The sequence below is a fragment of the Geotrypetes seraphini genome, chromosome 2 (assembly GCF_902459505.1).
Source record: "Geotrypetes seraphini chromosome 2, aGeoSer1.1, whole genome shotgun sequence".
Taxonomy (NCBI): domain Eukaryota; kingdom Metazoa; phylum Chordata; class Amphibia; order Gymnophiona; family Dermophiidae; genus Geotrypetes; species Geotrypetes seraphini.
The window spans coordinates 432,651,158-432,668,903 of NC_047085.1; the positions used below are offsets into that span (position 1 = coordinate 432,651,158).

The following is a 17,746-nucleotide window of genomic DNA, read 5'->3' on the forward strand; positions in this document are numbered from 1 at the left end:
GACAGACCTCCTCCCCCTTACTTACGCCACTGACAGCAGTCCTTCACTGCTGTTTTCATAAGAGATCTGCTGTCTATTTACTTCCAATATAGGTGTCACATGCCCCTTCTCACCTCTTCCCAGCCCCCGCTCACTTTACCATAGCCTCACCCAGTCTCATCCCTCTTTAGCCTTCCCAAACGCCAGAGTCACTGAGGGCCATATTTTATAAACAACGCCTACCGGCGCCTAACTTAATTTCTTTAATTGGCTTTAAGCGGCACAGTAATTGACCACATCATTTAAAACCAATTAAAAACCCATTTAAAAAAGAATAGGCGCCTCCTGGGGCAGTGGCATGGCGGCTAGTGACGCTTAAAGTAAAAATAGGCATGCTTTGGGGCAGAGATGACCTTAGGTGCCGCTAGGCCTGATTCTAAAAAAAACATAAAAACTTAGATACTGGTTATATAGGCCTTTAAAACCGTGGCCTACATTACCAGCACCTAAGTTTTTTCTTAGGCGCCGCTAGCCAAGATTCTGTTAAAGGTGCTTAAGCATGATTGACCTGCAGCTGGCTTTGTTTATTTCGGTGCCGTTAACAGAATCTGAGCCTGACTTCCTACAGTCAATATAATTTTAATTATTTGATGTTCCGGAAGGTGATTTTAGCTATGATATTAGTTTTAAATGTTCGACCAAGGAATGAAGAAACTAGAGCAGCTGCTTTTTGTAATGCAGAGGTTAAACTATGGCATTCCTTTTTGGGTCAGTTGAGGATGTGTGCTGACAGGGTCGGCTTTAAAAGATTGTTAAAGACTCAACATTTTGTAGCACCATTTGTATGCGGTTAAGAAGACATGGAGGCAGAAAGCAATGTGGATACAGTTCTCAGTGGCATAGTAAGGGGGGAAGGGGCTGAGGGGTGTCGGTACCCCTCCTCCTCCTCTCTGCCCCTTCCCCCGTACCTTTATAACCAGCGTGAGCAGCCACCAACTGCCCGTGTCTGCTTCAGTGCTTTCTCTGACATAATTTCTGGGATCTGCGCCTAGGAAGTAACGTCAGAGAGAGCACCAAAGCGGATGCGGGCAGTATGTTGGCAGCTGCTCATGCTGAAGTTTAAAAAGTATGGGGAAGGGACGCGCGCACATGGAAGGGGGCGGGCGGGCTACTCACCCTCGCTACACCGCTGACAGTTCTTATTGTATTGTCTTATTTTATTATGTATGTTTTGAAGGAAACCACTTAGATGTAGACAGTATATACATTTTAAAAATAAAATAATAAATGCACACATCTAGGCCCGGATTCTGTAAACTGTGTCCCGATTGTAGGCCAATCGGGATGCACGTTTAAAAAAAAAAAAATGCTCCCCAGGCAGGCCGCCTATGTTGAAGGTGTCTCCGGGAGCCTAGGGTGGCCCACAAGCCCGCCTAAGCTTGCCTAAGGCTAGGCGGTAGCTTTAGGTGAACCTAGGCGGCCCTATGCATCTCCCTAGTAGAACGGGAGATGCTTATAATGTAGGCCAGCAAAATGCTAGCCTACATTGTAAGTAGACAAAGCATTGTAAGTAGACACGGCTGCTATACTTAATCACAGGGATCTCCCTGCCGTGATTAATATAGTGGCCGCCAGTCTCCCTTTCCCCCTAAACGAATGAGGCAGGAGGGATGCCCAATCCCTCCTGCCGAAAGACCCCCCCCCCCACCGGCAGGAGGGTGCCCAACCCCTCCTGCTAGAAGGCCCCCCACTCTTTCCCGAAGATCGCCGACATGAGGGTGGCCAATCCCTCCTGCCAGGACCCCCCAACAAACCCCCTGTCCCCGAACCCCACCAATGAAATGCTCCAACCCCCTCTCCCTGGACCAACTCCCCCTCCTCGGAACACCCTGGAGCAAGTTGGACGGCCGGTCGGGTCCTCACACCACCGTCCAAATGAGGCGGGCCCGCCCCTCCCCTTCCCAACCCACAGGAGCCTGCCTGCCGGCGACAAGGGCTTATTTTCAGGGAAACATGGTAGATATACATGACGGGCTAAAAGTAGATAAAGAGTAAAGGGGGATGGGACTTGATATACTGCTTTATCTCTGTGATTTACACAATCAAAGTGGTTTACATGGGGCAATAAAGTTTATAGTATTTATTCATTTTTTTTTTCTTTTTATTTTATAGGTGTCATGAATAACATTCATGTGAAATTTTTGTATCAGTTACACTATTTCGTTATTATTTAATTATCATTCAGTAATGTATTATACCTATTTAATACCTGTACAATAAAAAAATGATGAATAAATACTATATACCTACTTTTGGCCCATCCTGTGTGCGCATGTGTTTATGTATTTATATTGGAGGGGGGAGGGGTTGGTTCAAATGTTCTTCCTTTCTCCTTTATTCTCTTTCAGATCAGTCAGAACCGATTAAAAAAAGAAGAAAAAAAAAAAAGAACCAAGGTTAAATTTCTGGTGCCATGAGCCTTCATTAGCAACAACTTGGATTTTTTTTCTCCTGTTTTAATAAATTCACTCTTTCACTGTTCCTAGTCCTGTTATTGCAGCAACAGTTTTAAATGTCAGAAGCCATGTATCTTTACTATGTTATATCCAGCTACCGGATGTCGCTATTAATATTGATCATGGCTCCCTTTCCCCTGGAATGTGAATGCTGCCTCCATAGCACCTCTGATGACTTAGTTTGCTTGGTGGTTTTTGAAATGGCTCAATATTTTGTGTGAATAATTATATTTTGTGCAGTTTCCATTTTTTAAAAAGGGGGTAGGGGCCAAGGGAGAGGAGGCTTGGCAGTTTCCTCCTGCTTCTGTGGGTTTCCAGGTTAGTTGGAACCTTCATTTATAACTGCTGTGGAATATTTTCTCCCGCTCTATAATCTCCTCCCAAATTCTAGATTGGTCTTCATGGTGACAGAGCCCCACTATCACCCACTCTGTTCAATATCTACCTGGCCTCCCTAGGCAACCTCCTACTTACCCTCAAGCTCAAATTTTTCATCTATGCAGACGACATCACAATACTCATCCCTTTTACCTGTTTCTCACCAGCACTACTCGATTACATTACAAACATCCTCAACCAGATTGAACTCTGGATGCTAGAATTCAGGCTGAAACTAAACTCCGACAAAACAAAATTCTTCCTTGCCACCCCCAACGACAAAATCAAGGATACCACAATTCAACTGAAAGGAAGGACTTTCCCGCTCGAAAACACCGTAAAAATTCTAGGAGTCACGCTCGATAAAAATTTATCCTTAGAAACTCACACCGACCTCATCGTCAGGAAATGTTTCTCGGTACTCTGGAAACTACGCACCATAAAAAAATACTTCAACAACACCGCTTTCAGCCTACTAGTGCAATCTGCCATTCTCAGTATACTAGACTACTGTAATATTATCTACCTGAACTCCACAAAGAAAATTACCAGGAGACTAAAACTGATCCAAAACACCGCCGTTCGTCTCATCTATGGCCTAAAGAAATGGGAGCATATCACCCCTTTCTATCACCAACTTCACTGGCTGCCTTTCGAATCCAGAGTACTTTTCAAATTCGCATGCTTCTGCTACAAATCGGTAAATGGCCTCTCGCCAAGATACATCAACCCCCTCTTTAACCTTTACTGCACCAACAAAAAATCTCGCAGAATTCAACTGTTCGCCTACCCCTCACTAAAGCTTTGTCATCTCAATAGATTCCTAGACAAAACCTTTGCCTTCCTAGCAGCCAAGATGAACCCATGGCTCGCCCAAATGATACTCGAGGCCCCCACTTACCTCGGCTTCAGAAAAACACTCAAAACTTACCTATTCAACAAACAAGACCCTTAACCGCCCCCCTTCCGGCATTACCGGGCCCCTAAACGCTCTCTTCCCTCTCTTCTACCCTCTCCCTTCTGCATCAGCCAAGTTCGGCTAAATGTTTTGTTAATCTAATAAATTGTTGTAAATCGGCATGTCAATGCGGATCCTAATGTAATTGTTGTGAACCGCCTAGAACTCGAAGGGTATGGTGGTATATAAGAATAAAATTATTATTATTATTATTATTAACTGAGAATGATTAATCAGAATTCCTTCTCTTAATGTATTTGTTTCAAGTATTAATTCATATTCCATCAAACAGCTTTACTAAACTGGCTACTCCTTCTATGACTATTCTCTTTAGAGTCATTTCTTGTAGACATGTTTAGTGGAAGTGTGTATGTGACACTGAGAATATGATATTGAGACTGTATCAGAGGTAAGGAGCATATATAAAAAGTGAGTTTGCTAGGTTGATTCCTTAAGTTGGAAGGTCCAAATGCTTTGAAAATGACAAGTGTCATCTGTTTTAGAGAAAGTGGTGCTATCTTTATAAGGGACAGCGGCATAGACTTGAAGCCTGAACGGGCAAGGGCCCACCAACTTTGGGCTCAGGCCTACCCAAAATCAGAGTTCCGTTGGGTTATCCGCAGTTCCTTCCAGCCGAAGACCTCCTCCTTCAGGCTTGTATCCTATGTCAGATTCTAGCTCTGGGTCCTGAAGTGAATTCTAACCCCAAGTGTACACTGAGCTCTAGCTTTGCGTTCTAGCTGCGGTTCCAATGTGTCCAACTCTACTTCCTGCTTTGAGTTCTGGTTGTAGCTCAGAGCTTATAGTTCCTGTTCTCACTTCATGCCAGGAACTCCATTCTTTGTCTCAGTCCCAAAACATTATCTTTGAATATTGGCATGGCTAGTGAACCTAATAAGATGATACACCTTCTTTGGATCCAGAATAGTCCACTATCACTAGTAGTAGTAGTGATTCCATTGATTTCCCAGTCCCTGAGGTCAGACTCGCTGGCCAGTAGCTTACTGTCCTCTTTCCTGTGTCTATATATGGAAAGAAGACATCTTTCTTTTTCCAGCCCTTTGAAACCACTCCTGTCTCCTAAGAAGGATGGAATGGAGCTGCCTGAATTTTTCTGCACTTTATTAATTTGCTAAGAAGTTTCTTATTTATTTAGTCAGGCCAAGAGCTGGGATTTTACTTATATAAAAACATTCCAGGAGCAGGAGGGGATGATGAGAGATATTCTGGGAGGTAGGAGGTGAGTTTGCTGCAATTGACAGAATACAGGTTAGGTACATTGCTGATTTAAAGGTCCTGCCAGCTGCCAGGCTTCTTAATGAAAACTAGCCAGGTGGGCAATGTACCAGCTAGTTGGCATCCCTAGGGCCAAATGTTATTTATCTGCTGTCATCTAATTTTATACGTTTCCAACACGCAGTTTTTAAAGACCTTGAAATTGTAGGCTATAATTTATGCTTTTTGACGTAGATTTTAAATGGCTCTCTCTGTGTTGTCAGTGCTGAACCTGCAGAGGCATCCTTCTCTTATCACTGTGGAAAATGATATATTATAGATTGTTACCGACTAGATCAACTCAAACAAACTTCTATATATTAAAATATTGTTGCTTTTTCAGGCTTCAAATATTATACAGCAGCCATTCACTGTTATAGTATTTTTCATGATCACATAACATAATGAATTAGTAGGTCCCAACTGCTCGAGAAAATGAAGACGTAGAATGAAAAAAATGCATTCTTTTTGGAAAGAAACCTGATCTGTGGGAAAGCTTTAACAAAACGAGAGAGTGTAGCCGCAGGTCCAGATTTGCAGGGTTCTTGCTATTTTTGAGCTGTTTACCCTTGAGATGGAAAATGGCAATCTGACGTGGAATAAATGCACTGTGATGTGAGTGGCTGCGTAAAAGGCCACAGTGACTTACTGGGCATGCCCAGAGAGATGAAAAGCCTCCCTGCCTCCTAACAAGAACCCTGAAGAGATGAATTGAACTTTGCACTTGTACATGTCTCTGAATATATTTTGTACCTGACTTCAAAACAATGTTCTTGCGTGCTGAAAATAGTGTCAAGCCCCACTAAAACAGAAATTGGGGAAACCTTTTAAGGTAGATGCTCTGTCACTTTAGAGGTCCCTCATGTGGGCATAATTTTTTGCGGAGGATCAGGTGTGTGTGTGTGTGTGTGTGTGTGTGTGTGGTGGGGGTGTTAGGTTATCAGTTCCATTTTGCTAAAAAGGGAGAAACATTTGAAGCAGAGGGGAGGCAGAGATTGATAGTAATAAAGCAAAGGAGATGAGGAGGAAGGAGCTTGCTGCAGAGCATGGCTAGGGAACGAAGAACGCGGCTGCATTGCTCAGCGTGCATATGTTGTGTAAGAACCTCTGCCGGGCGCTGCAGCTGCGGACAATAGCTGAGCGGTCTGGCTAATGAAGGCCACCTGGATCAGGCTTCTGAAAAGAGCCAAAGGAGGACGGCTGAAGAATTCTGAGATCTGCGTAAGCTGCTTTGCTTTTGTGTGTTGTTGGTGGTTTGGTGTGTGTGTGTGGGGGGGAGGGGGGGTATACTTCCTGCAGGGAAAGAGCAAAGATGCTTATTTACGACTGACAGAGTAGAATTCCCTTCATGTGGTGGCGAAGAGACAAGCAGAATTCAATCACTAGCCCTGTTATTTATAAGTCCTTTCTGTAGTGTGTTGCGGCTTGCTTCATCCTAGGATTGTTGTCACATGTACAGAGCCTAGAAACGATGATCTGAGTCTGATAATGTTTCTGCCGAAGGACCAAGGTGGCTTTCTTGTCCTTTTAGGACAGGAGAGAGAGCAGGAAAGGAAACGCATTGAATTTCTGCGTTAGAAAGCTTTAGGTTAAAACTCGGAGCACAATAAGCAGTTCTGTCTCTGTATTGTTTCTTTTAACTTCAAATTGTTTTTATTACATTCTAGTGGTCTCTTAACTGTATTAAAATACCATTCTTTATTATTTTCTGAGCTATCCTGTACTCTGTGCCTTTTATCTCTGCACTGCACCATTACTGACTTACCAGACAGAAACTGACTGTCCGTATTAAACCAACAACCACAACTTAGCAAGGACATATACTGTACATTAGAAACCAGCAAATGCTGTTCTCTGTGCGGAAACTATGCATCGCATGTCTGTGCGTATACAGTATGAAAACAGAGATACACCTGCGTACCTTCCAAATGAAACGATTCCCCCACTTTTGAAAAGGTGTGTGCTTCAGAGCAGGCAAATAAAATGTCAAACGTTCTATTGGAAAATCTCAGTGCCGGGCCTCTATTCTAATGCCATGTCCTTCTGCTCTCATCCATTGTTTTCTCGGCAGGGCTCGGCGGACTCCTATACCAGCCGTCCATCCGATTCAGATGTGTCTCTGGAGGAAGACAGAGAAGCATTGCGGAGAGAAGCAGAGAGACAGGCCCAGGCTCAGCTGGAAAAGGCAAAGGTAAGTCAGTCTCACTCTGTGCTTATTAAAGGAGCTGCTGGCTTTAATTATGTCTTTTGTCAAATGTGTATGTTCTTGGGAATATTCCGTAGCAACTAGCTGTCTGTCCTCCACATTTCGAGTTACACGTCCTCACTAGGACAACCAGAAATTGCAATCTTTTTGCCTATCCAAGGATCACTGATTGCAATACAGGTCCTTTCTGGACAGAACTTTTAAGTTTCAAGCTAGTAAACAGCAGACCTGGCTAGGCAATTACATCAACAGAGCCAGGTTGACCTACGGCGCATTTCAGAAAGAAATTAAGACAGCACTGTTCGATAGATTTATCTCCTAATCAGATACCATATAAAAACTATTAACACCATGCTGATAACTTTGAGAAATATGTGTATTTTTACTAATTGTATTCTGTAATTTGCTGACTGTTCAGTGACATCTTTGCTCTTTGTATTCTGTAATTCACTGTGTAAACTGCCTGGAAGTTGTAAGATTGTGGCGGTATAGAAAAAATAAAGTTGTTATTATTATTAATGTTAGATTATTGTAATTCTCGGCTTTCCTGGACACAGTGGAGTGGGGGTGGGGCAGTTCATATGGTCTTCCTCGTGGCGCCGGCGCCCATCCTGCTCTCTGCCCCCCACTTCCCACCCCTCTCCCTGCCACGCGCACGCCCCTTCCCTCCCCCATGAACTTGCTGCTCGCATCAGCATTGGCACTCTCTCTGATATCACTTCTGGGATCCGCGCCCAGGAAGCGACGTCGGAGAGGACGCTGAAGCCAACGTGAGCAGTAAGTTTGTGGTTGCTCGCGCAGAAGATAAAAAGGTACGGGGAAGGGGCATGCTTGCGCAGCATAAGGGGGGGTGCAGGGAAGAGGGCGAGAAAGGGGTGCCAGTACTATGCCACTGGACACCTATTGCATTGCCTTCAGGTAGCTCGAAATGTGGCAGCATAATTGATTTTAAGATGCCTTGCTGTTTGTCTACATGGCCTTTGATAGAAGTATTATATTGGCTCTCTTTAGAAGCTTGGGTGCACTGCAGGATGTAGGTGTTGTGCGTTTGGTCCAAAAATAGTTGAGGTAATATACATCCATGCTGTTAGTTTCTTGTGTTAATACAGGTTGGCTTTAGAGCCAACACTGGGCTCCTTTTACGAAGCCGCGTTAGCGGCTTTAGCGCACACACCTTTTTAGCGTGCACTAACCCCCGCGCTAGCTGAAAAACTACCACCTGCTCAAGAGGAGGCGGTAGCGGCTAGTGCGGCCGGCAAATTAGCGTGCGCAATTACGCACTTTAAACCGCTAACGTGGCTTCGTAAAAGGAGCCCTATAAGTATATTGGGTTTTGGGGGGGGGGGTTAATTGTAAAAGATATTGTTTTAAGAACTGCTGTTGTAATCTATTTTGTTTATCATTTGTTGTTATTTGAAAATTCTAATAAAAAATTTATTGAATATCCCCAAAATAGTTGAGGCACATTCCTCTCTGTCTTTTGTGTATCAATCAGGGGTCTTTGTTGGAAATTCCATTCACATGACATATTAAGAGTTTGCATTTGAGAGAGCAAGCTTTATCAGTGGTGGGCCCCTTTCTCTTAAATATATTGCTAGAATTAGGTCATATACATTTGGAAGGACTTTAAAATGTGGCTGTTTGTAGGAAGTAAAATCAGGGGTGGAGCTGAATAACCGTGCTTCTCTTCTGCTGGATGGTATGTGTTGAAAGCTCTGATAATGAGGTGGGGGGTGGATAGTATTGATTTTAAGCTTTAAGGAGCAAAATGGACTGCTATTTTATATAGCTATATAAAGTGGCATGTATTGTGGGCAATTATTGGTATTGGGTTGGGTTTGGGAGAATGGGGGAGAGTACTAACTGTATGTTGAGTGACTGGTATTTTTTTGTGTGTGTTTGTGTATGTTTATGGTACAACCAAAATGGTTTACACTTATGTTTCAATGATTTTTATTAGGAGTCACAATCACAGATCCAAATTACTGTATATCAATGAATAAAAAAAAGCCCCCAAATACGCTCATAACAGTAACTTATTAAGATCAAGATACAATCAGTGTTACCCTTATTAGTAATGTTCTAATTTGACTAAACCATGAACATAGCTGATATAAGATACCATTCTTTAGGGGGTACACAGAACAATGTACTAAGAACTGCGTTTTAAAAAAATCAAACTTAACACAGCCAACTGTATAACTTTAGGGGTCCTTACTTCCCTAGGTACGCATATAATAATTTTGGCTTTGTAGGCACTTGTCAAAAACCAGAGGTATATACATAACTTCATAAAAAATCTACTACTAATATTGCTACTACTATTCATTTCTATAGCGCTACCAGATATACACACTATACGCAGATATACACATTATATGCAGGTACTTTTTCTGTCCCTAGTGAGCTCACAATCTGTTTTTGTACCTGGAGCAATGGAGGGTTAAGTGAGTCGCCCAGCCAAGGTGCTGCAGTAGAATTGAACCCAGTTCAAAGTCCGCTGCACTATCCATTAGGCTACTGCCTCCACTCTATCAACTGAAAGTGGCCCAAGGCTTGGACTCTTAAGCCCTCAATCAATTATCCCGCAATGTCTTGTATCATAATTTTATGTCTCTCCCTCCTCCCACTCTTCCCCCATCCTAGCTGTCACCCAAGCTAGAGATTATAGCAAATTCTATCCTGAAATCTGTTAAGAGCTAAACTACATGTCTGCGGGGATAGGGTTACCAGATTTTTCTTTAGTAAAATCCGGATCCCTAGACCCACCCCGACCCACCCCACCCCACCCCCCACTTCCTCCTCTCGTTGGACAGGAGGGCTTTCCACGCATGCGCAGATGCCCTCCTGCCCAATGCAATTCAAGGAAGCTTTTCAAAACCAGGACAAAGTGCCGGGTTTTGAAAAGCCGTGTGGACCTCCGGAAATGTCCTCGAAAAGGAAGACATGTCCGGGGAAATCCGGATGCCTGGTAACCCTACGCAGGGATATATTCTGGAGGGAACCCATTCCACTCCAGTAAAAACGCTCTCACCTCACATCTCGAGTTTCCCAAAGCATCAAGGACCCCTTTTACAAAGCCCACGGTAGGGCTTCTCCCACGGCAAACGCACCAAAGCCCCAAGGAATCGAATGTGCTTCAGTGCATTTGCCACGGGAAAAGCTCTACTATGGCTTTGTAAAAGGGGCCATAAATTTGTTACTCCAATATCAAAATAAAGGAGCAATGTCCTTTAGCCAATGATTCAAAATATATTTTTCCTCAAAATATATGCTTTCCCTTTTAGAACCTCTACCTTGTACACCGTAAGCCTCTGTCTTATTGAGACTTGCTCCATTCCATGTATGTGGGATGCAACATTTCAGGAATTGTCCCAAAAACCCATTAAGGGCAGCCCAAAAAGATAGAATATGAGAACAACCCCACAAGGTATGAATCAACATGTTTTCTGTAAGGTTACAGAAGGTGGGAGTAACAGCATAACCTGTTCTGTGAGCTTGTTTTGGGGAAATATTTGCTCTATATAAAACTCAGTATAGGCATTTTTGCTATTCAGTGCTAAATACTGTTTTAGAAATCTCCCTAATTTCCAAAAACCCATCCATGCCAGCTGGTATCCCAAGTCTACAACCTTTGCCCTGATTGGCCAGCAAGGGTATGACTTCTCTCTGTACCTTATCAAGCTTTGTCCCTATTGTTCTCTTGTTTTCACCACCCCTAGCCATAAGAACTTAAGAATAGCCTTACTGGTTCAGAGCAATGGTCCATCAAGCCCAGTAGTCCGTTCTCCATGGTCAATCCAAGTTACTAGTACATGGCCAAAACCCAAGGTGTAGTAATATTCCATGCTGCCAATACAGAGCAATCAGAGGCTTCCCTCATGTCTTTCTCAATAACAGACTATGGACTTTTCCTCCAGGAACTTGTACAAAGCTTTCTTAAAATGAGCTACGCTATCCGCTCTTACCATATCCTCTGGCAACGTGTTCCAGAACTTAACTATTCTCTGAGTGAAAAAAATTTTCCTCCTATTGGTTTTAAAAGTATTTCCATGTAACTTCATCAAGTGTTCCCTAGTATTTGTAATTTTTGACGGAGCGAAAAATCGATACACTTGTACCCATTCTACTCCACTCAGGATTTTGTAGACTTCAATCAGCCATCTCTTTTCCAAGCTGAAGAGCCCTAACCGTTTTAGTCTTTCCTCATACGAGAGGAGTTCCATCCCTTTTACCATCTTGGTTGCTCTTCTTTGAACCTTTTCTAGTGCCACTATATCTTTCTTGAGATAATAATAATAATAATAATAATAATTTATTTCTTATATACCGCTATACCGTGAAGTTCAAAGCGGTTTACAGTAAAGGTACATTTAGTCAGTACATGAGATACAAGATAAGGAGATCAGAATTGAATGCAATACTCCAAATGAGGTCGCACCATGGAGCGATACAGGGGCATTATGACATTCTTAGTCTTGTTAACCATCCCTTTTTTAAATAATTCCCAGCATTCTGTTTGCTTTTTTGGCCGCCGACGCACATTGGGCAGAAGGTTTCATCACATTGTCTACAATGATACCCAGATCTTTCCCTCTGGACCCTTTGTGTCTGAGCTCAGCCATACTCCATCATGTCTAGAAAGCACATGTGCTCCTCTCCTATCCCCTTGAAACTGGGCTTGACTTTATACCTTACTTGCTTATTCAGCCACACATATTCATACATATTTATACCTCTGCATCTCACCTCTGGAACTACCTTAATCCTACTGATTGACTCTTCAAATTCTGCCATAAACCTCCTTCCCTTCAATTTCCCATCTTCTGCAACAGTCTGAAATACAGAGGTCCCTTGCTCTGGGGCTATAAACTTCCAAAAAACTGCTAACTGTAAGTAAATCAGTTACATTTATTCAAATAAAATATATTTCAGAAAAAGAAAAGAGACTTCCTGTGTGTTCTAGCATGCAAGAGATTAAGCAGTCTGGGGATTATGGTACATGTTTGGCTTAAGGGTCCAAGATCATTATGCCCTAAGAGCTAGAAACAAGTCTGACCCACCACTGTCTCTTGGAGGCATCAAGTGCGCTAAGGCAGAATATCTAGTCACAAGGAGACTGGAACTTAAACCTTGGTCAGACAGCAAATTTGAAGCTACTGATATCTGTTAAGTCCCAGTCAAGGAAGGGACTAAAGTCTGAAAGCAATGGAATTGGTGAGTATCAACTTCCTATCTGTGTCAGTGGATAATTCAACCATCCAGAGGTTTATCTTTAACCTGTTCAGAAGGCAAATGTCCAGCTCTCATAGAACCTATTCTGTAGCACTTAAAGGAGAGTATCACCACTATTGGGATAAGAGTACAGTTATCCTGTCACCACCCATTAAGAGAGATACTAGAGCAGGGGTGGGCATCCTTGGTCCTTGAAAACCACAACCTAGTTAAGCTTTCAGGATTTCCACAATAAACATGCATACAAGCACTGCTATATTATGATGATCTGTTCAACCAATCGAAAAACTCTTCCTCTTTAGGATTTTCAACTCCCTAATATCCAGAGGAGATTCTAGACAATTCCGCAGTACAACAACCTGAGGTAGACGATGTAGCACACTATTTCCAAGAAAAGATTCAGACAGTTAGAGATACATTTACCCACACACTGGAAGACTGCATTGAATTGGTTAAGATGACATAAAATTAGGTATCCCAGCCGATAGGTGTTGGCAGAACTTCACTATAATCACCCCAGATGTAGTTTCATGTCTACTGGAGTGGCTCTCTAAAGAAACATTGCTCTCTGGACATCTGTCCATCTCACACGCTGAATCACATCTCCTCTGAATTTCTAGAGTGGCTAACTGAGCTAGTCAATACAAGCCTACCAGAGAAAAATCCAGCCTCATCTCAAAAAACCAGGCACCTGACCCGGACAGCTAGCTGATGCCCTGAGACTGTGTCAGTGAAACCACAGTTATGCTATTATAGCACAGGTGGATGCCCTCCTGCCCAATGAGAGCAGGCAGCGGGAGGCGGAACTGGGGCATGACAGAGAAGGGATGGGTGGGCCTGGGGGCAGGGCTAGGGGGGTCTGGTTTTCCAAACCTTCCAAAAAATTTTGAGTTTTAAGAATTTTTAAGAGTTTTAAGGGGGAATTCATCAAGGGACATCTTAGTATTTAACGTACACTAAATCAGTTAGTGACCCTTCATGAATTCCCACCTTAGCATTCCTATACTTGCTTCACTGAAAGCTTGTTAAGCTGCATTCCTGTTAACTCATATTACCATGTGTATTTTGTACTGAATAGGCCTCACTGAAAATGAAGTCATCGGCAAAAATGCTCACAGTGTTAACAGGAACTTTGCTTACCACACTTCAGTGAATCCGTCCTATAATCCTACTTTATTCCAGTCATACAAAATTGCAAAGGATTGTATTTCTTGTTTTCCAGATGATTAATGGCATATCTGTGGGACACATATGAAGCTTACATAGCACTCTGGAGAACCAAGCCAATATGACAGAATGACTTTTTCACAAGCTAGGCCATAAATTCGCATCACAAAGCTTGCCTAACTTTGATAACATGTCAAAATGTTCTATATATCTTGCTGAAAGGAATATTTAATTTCATAAAATATTTTTTAGGTGTAAAACCCATTGTGTGCACATCTTGCAATGATATGAAATAAGCAAGCAAGGGATTAATTACCATATCAAACAACCAGAGGACAGAGGAACTTACCTCAGCCTGTTCCCCCATGGACTTGAATTGAGGCTTAGGGTTCTTGACATATTATACTAAAAAATTCTGAGTTCAAAAAGTCATTTTCCATCTAAAAGCCTTTTAAAATCTATGGATAGAACTGTATAAGAGCATTGAGGTCAGCAGAATTAATTTTTGCTAACATCTTCCTTAGAAGGACAGTTTTCAAAGCTATTTACATGAGAAAATAGTGATTTATCTGCATGAATTGCTTACCTTTAGGGGTGATCAAAATATGTGTGTTCAACAACACACATAGGAGCCATTTTACTAAAGTATGGCAAGTTTTGCAGTTATTGCACTCTTACTACAAAAATTAATGTGTGGCAATTGCTAAGCCTGTGTAGTAAGTGCAAGAACATCCCTTGCATCTACACTGCATTGACTGTGCAGACAAACAGGTAATAAGCCGCCATGGTATTACATTCTTTGGCCAATAAAGTGGGCCCTCAGAGTTATCAGCCTGGGTATGTACCATGGTGGCAGTGCATTAAGATGTAACATGACAACTAATTGCGGTGGCACCGTATGATGGTTTGTTTTTTTTGTCCTCCTTGATGTCGCCCCAACACAAAACCCCCATCTCCTATATACTCTGAACAGTTTCTGACACAACAAATCAGTCCCTGGCTTGAGTATATTGCTGCCTTCTCTAAGCTCTGCCTCTTTGCTCAGTCTACTCCCCTCCCCACCCCCAAGTCACCATTGATGGGGCAGTGGGTCCCGAGTATCAGCAATCCCTCTCTTCTTACGTCTTACGGTACTAACATCAGGGTTTATCTTGCACTGGTACCATGAGACTACCAATAGGCACCATTTTGAATATGGTACTAACCCAGGCAACAGCAGAAGAGGTGGATCAGTGTCATCCAAGACCCACTGCCCCACCATTGGTGACTCTCAGATCCCAAGGCAGGGGTCGTGGGTGGAGAGAGGTTTGGGCTCTTAGTGGAGATTTGGTCAAAGTGGCAGAGTTTAAGAAAAGGGTAGGATGGGCCTGATTTGATAACATGGGATTCTTGCCTATCACTGGAGCAGGGAGTTTCAAGAAATATCAGGGTGTCAGTTGGGGGGGGGGGGGTTGGAGGTTGGGAGTTTGGGAGTGTATGAAGGAGTGGGGTTTGTGGAGCATTTGATGTTTTTGTATCAGGTGAATGAGCTGTTTTCAGGAGGCTTAGGGAGCCATCATGTGTGTTGTAGCTATGTTCAAGTGGGTCGGGAGACCATCAAAGGTATCGTAGTTGTATTCAGAGTTTGTGGAGCTTTCGGTGGGTGGTGGGGGGGTATTTGGGTTATGTTTGGAGAGGTTGACTGGCCGATCTTGCTGTGAAGCTTGTGTGATAGGAAGGAGGGTACTGGAGGCTAGTGAGTGTGCCATCCCAGAGCATTACATTTGATAGCCTTGCTAGAGATTACCACTAGGGGTGTCATTTTGACAACTGGCACTGGGTAGGCAGGAGTGACTCAGGATTATTCCTGCACTCGGACCACTAGACCTCCAAGCCAGACAGGTTCAGGCATAGAGTGGGGTGGGGTGGGATGAATTATGTAAGTAGTGGACTTACTTTTGGGTGGTGGTGGGGGGCTTTATAAGAGGAGGGGATGTGCTTGGGGGAGGGGGGCGAGGGAAAAGAACCTCAAACAGCAGTTTCTGCCCCAAGAGTCTTGGGCTGCAGCTTTACAACTTGACATCCTGTAGGTTGCTAAATCCCATGGTAAATCAAGATGCAGTAAAAAGTTGCCTTGCTAACTTCCCCCCCTAAAGATATGTACTAAAAGGGCAAGTCTGTTAACCAGGCAGTTAGGTTTACTTGTGCATAACGGAGGGGGTGCTGAAAAGTTATCAGCCCAACTAAGAAATGAATGATGTGGAGCCATGAAACTTACAAGTTATTCCACATATTCAATGCACGTGTCTGATGTTCCTGTAACCCTTCCAAAAAATACTCTGATATCTGATCACTGAAATACTGCTCTGCTGCTGCAATCACCTCTGAATCACTCAAATTGTTGCCCTTTCAAACGTGGTAGGAAGCAGTAGCAGAGGGAAAGCTTCCAGGGGTTCCAAAGGCAACATCTTTATTTCATTCATGCTACGTGCAGGACTGCAGCACTGGAAACAAAAAGTGACAGATCCTGATTGGGGAGGGAGGGAGGGTAAGAAGATGCCAGACCTCTGTGGGAAGAAAGATGGTGAGGAAAGGGAAAGGGCAGAGAGAGGAAGGAGATGGTGCACATGAATGGAGAGGAAGGGAAAGTAGATAGCTTGAGAAGGAAGCAGAAAAATGGAAGAAAGTTGAATGTTAAAAGTTAAGATGAAAAAAGGATGTAGGGCAGAAACTGAAGGAGAGAAAAATGGCAAATGGATAAGAAGATCCTAGAAACAGAGTTAAGGGTGCAGACAGAAGGAAGTGCAGCCAGAGTCTGAGAAAAGATGATTAGAAAAATCACCAAGCAACAAAGGTAGGAAAACTGATTCCATTTTCAATTCAGTGATTGAAATATGTCAGATTTGAGAATTTACATCTGCTTTCTATATTTTGCACTGTTCAGAAAGAAATGCATTTATTTCCCTGGTGGTGTGTATTGCATGCAGAGTCCAGCATCATGGGTTTCAGCTGTGTATAGTAAGACTTTTAGCTTGTCCTGTATTCGCATAGGGTTCATTGTGTGCCCAAGGCCAGGTGTTCTGGGAGGAATGCATCTCGAGATGCACTATTGGCATATTGGCATCATGGCCCTGAGTAGGAAAATACTTGCCGGCTCTCCTTTAGCCCTTTTGGACCTCAAACAACCCTCGCTTAAAAATTATCGAAGACCATGATGTGGTTCTGCAGGAGCAGGCTACAGGAGAGAACTCAAGTCCAATAAATGATTTTGTGTTTTACTTCTCTCCACCTGTGAAAGACAGGTTACTCCTTTCCCCACAATTAATAAATTGTTTTTGTTTGTACCTTTAAAACCACTGTTAGTACCATTTATCAAGGCTCCAGGATTGCTCTTACCTGTGCTGCTACACTGTCCTTTTTCCACTATTTTCATGTAGATGATGTGTGTTTGAACATAAGAATAGACTTACTGGGTCAGACCAATGGTCCATCAAGCCCAGTAGCCGGTTCTTAAGGTGGCCAATCCTGGTCACTAGTACCTGGCCAAAACCCAAAGAGTAGCAACATTCCATGCTACCGATCCAGGGCAAGCAGTGGCTTCCCCCATGTCTTTCTCAATAACAGACTATGGACTTTTCCTCCAGAAACTTGTCAAACCTTTCTTAAAACCAAGTACGCTATCTGCTCTTACCACAACCTCTGGCAATGCGTTCCACAACCTCTGGCAATGCGTTAACTATTCTCTGAGTGAAAAAAAATTTCCTCCTATTGGTTTTAAAATTATTTTTCTGTAACTTCATTGAGTGTCCCCTAGTCTTTGTAATTTTTGATGGAGTGAAAAATCAATCTACTTGAACCCGTTCTACTCCACTCAGGATTTTGTGGACTTCAGTCATATCTCCCCCTCATCCGTCTCTTTTCCAAGCATAACTTTGTTCCTTAAATAAATCATGATATAATGTGTTTGAAGATCAGAGATTATTCAGCATGACATAGTTTATTTGGTATTTTTTATACCACCTTTCATGTTAAATCAAAGCAATTTGCAATAAC

General features: G+C 42.9%; 1 protein-coding gene across 9 annotated transcripts in view; it reads left to right on the forward strand.

Moving 5' to 3' along the window:
• The window catches only part of CACNB2 (calcium voltage-gated channel auxiliary subunit beta 2), a 508,378-nt gene that overhangs the window by 302,889 nt on the left and 187,743 nt on the right, over positions 1 to 17,746 (forward strand). For 5 of the 9 annotated variants that reach the window (XM_033931292.1, XM_033931290.1, XM_033931294.1 and 2 more), the window contains one exon: positions 7,178 to 7,297. In XM_033931292.1, coding sequence (XP_033787183.1) covers positions 7,178 to 7,297 — 120 coding nt within the window. Of the gene's footprint in view, positions 1 to 5,718; positions 5,939 to 6,021; positions 6,328 to 6,436; positions 7,063 to 7,177; positions 7,298 to 17,746 lie in introns of those variants that run through there. The other 4 variants (XM_033931299.1, XM_033931293.1, XM_033931297.1 and 1 more) reach the window with 4 other exon arrangements.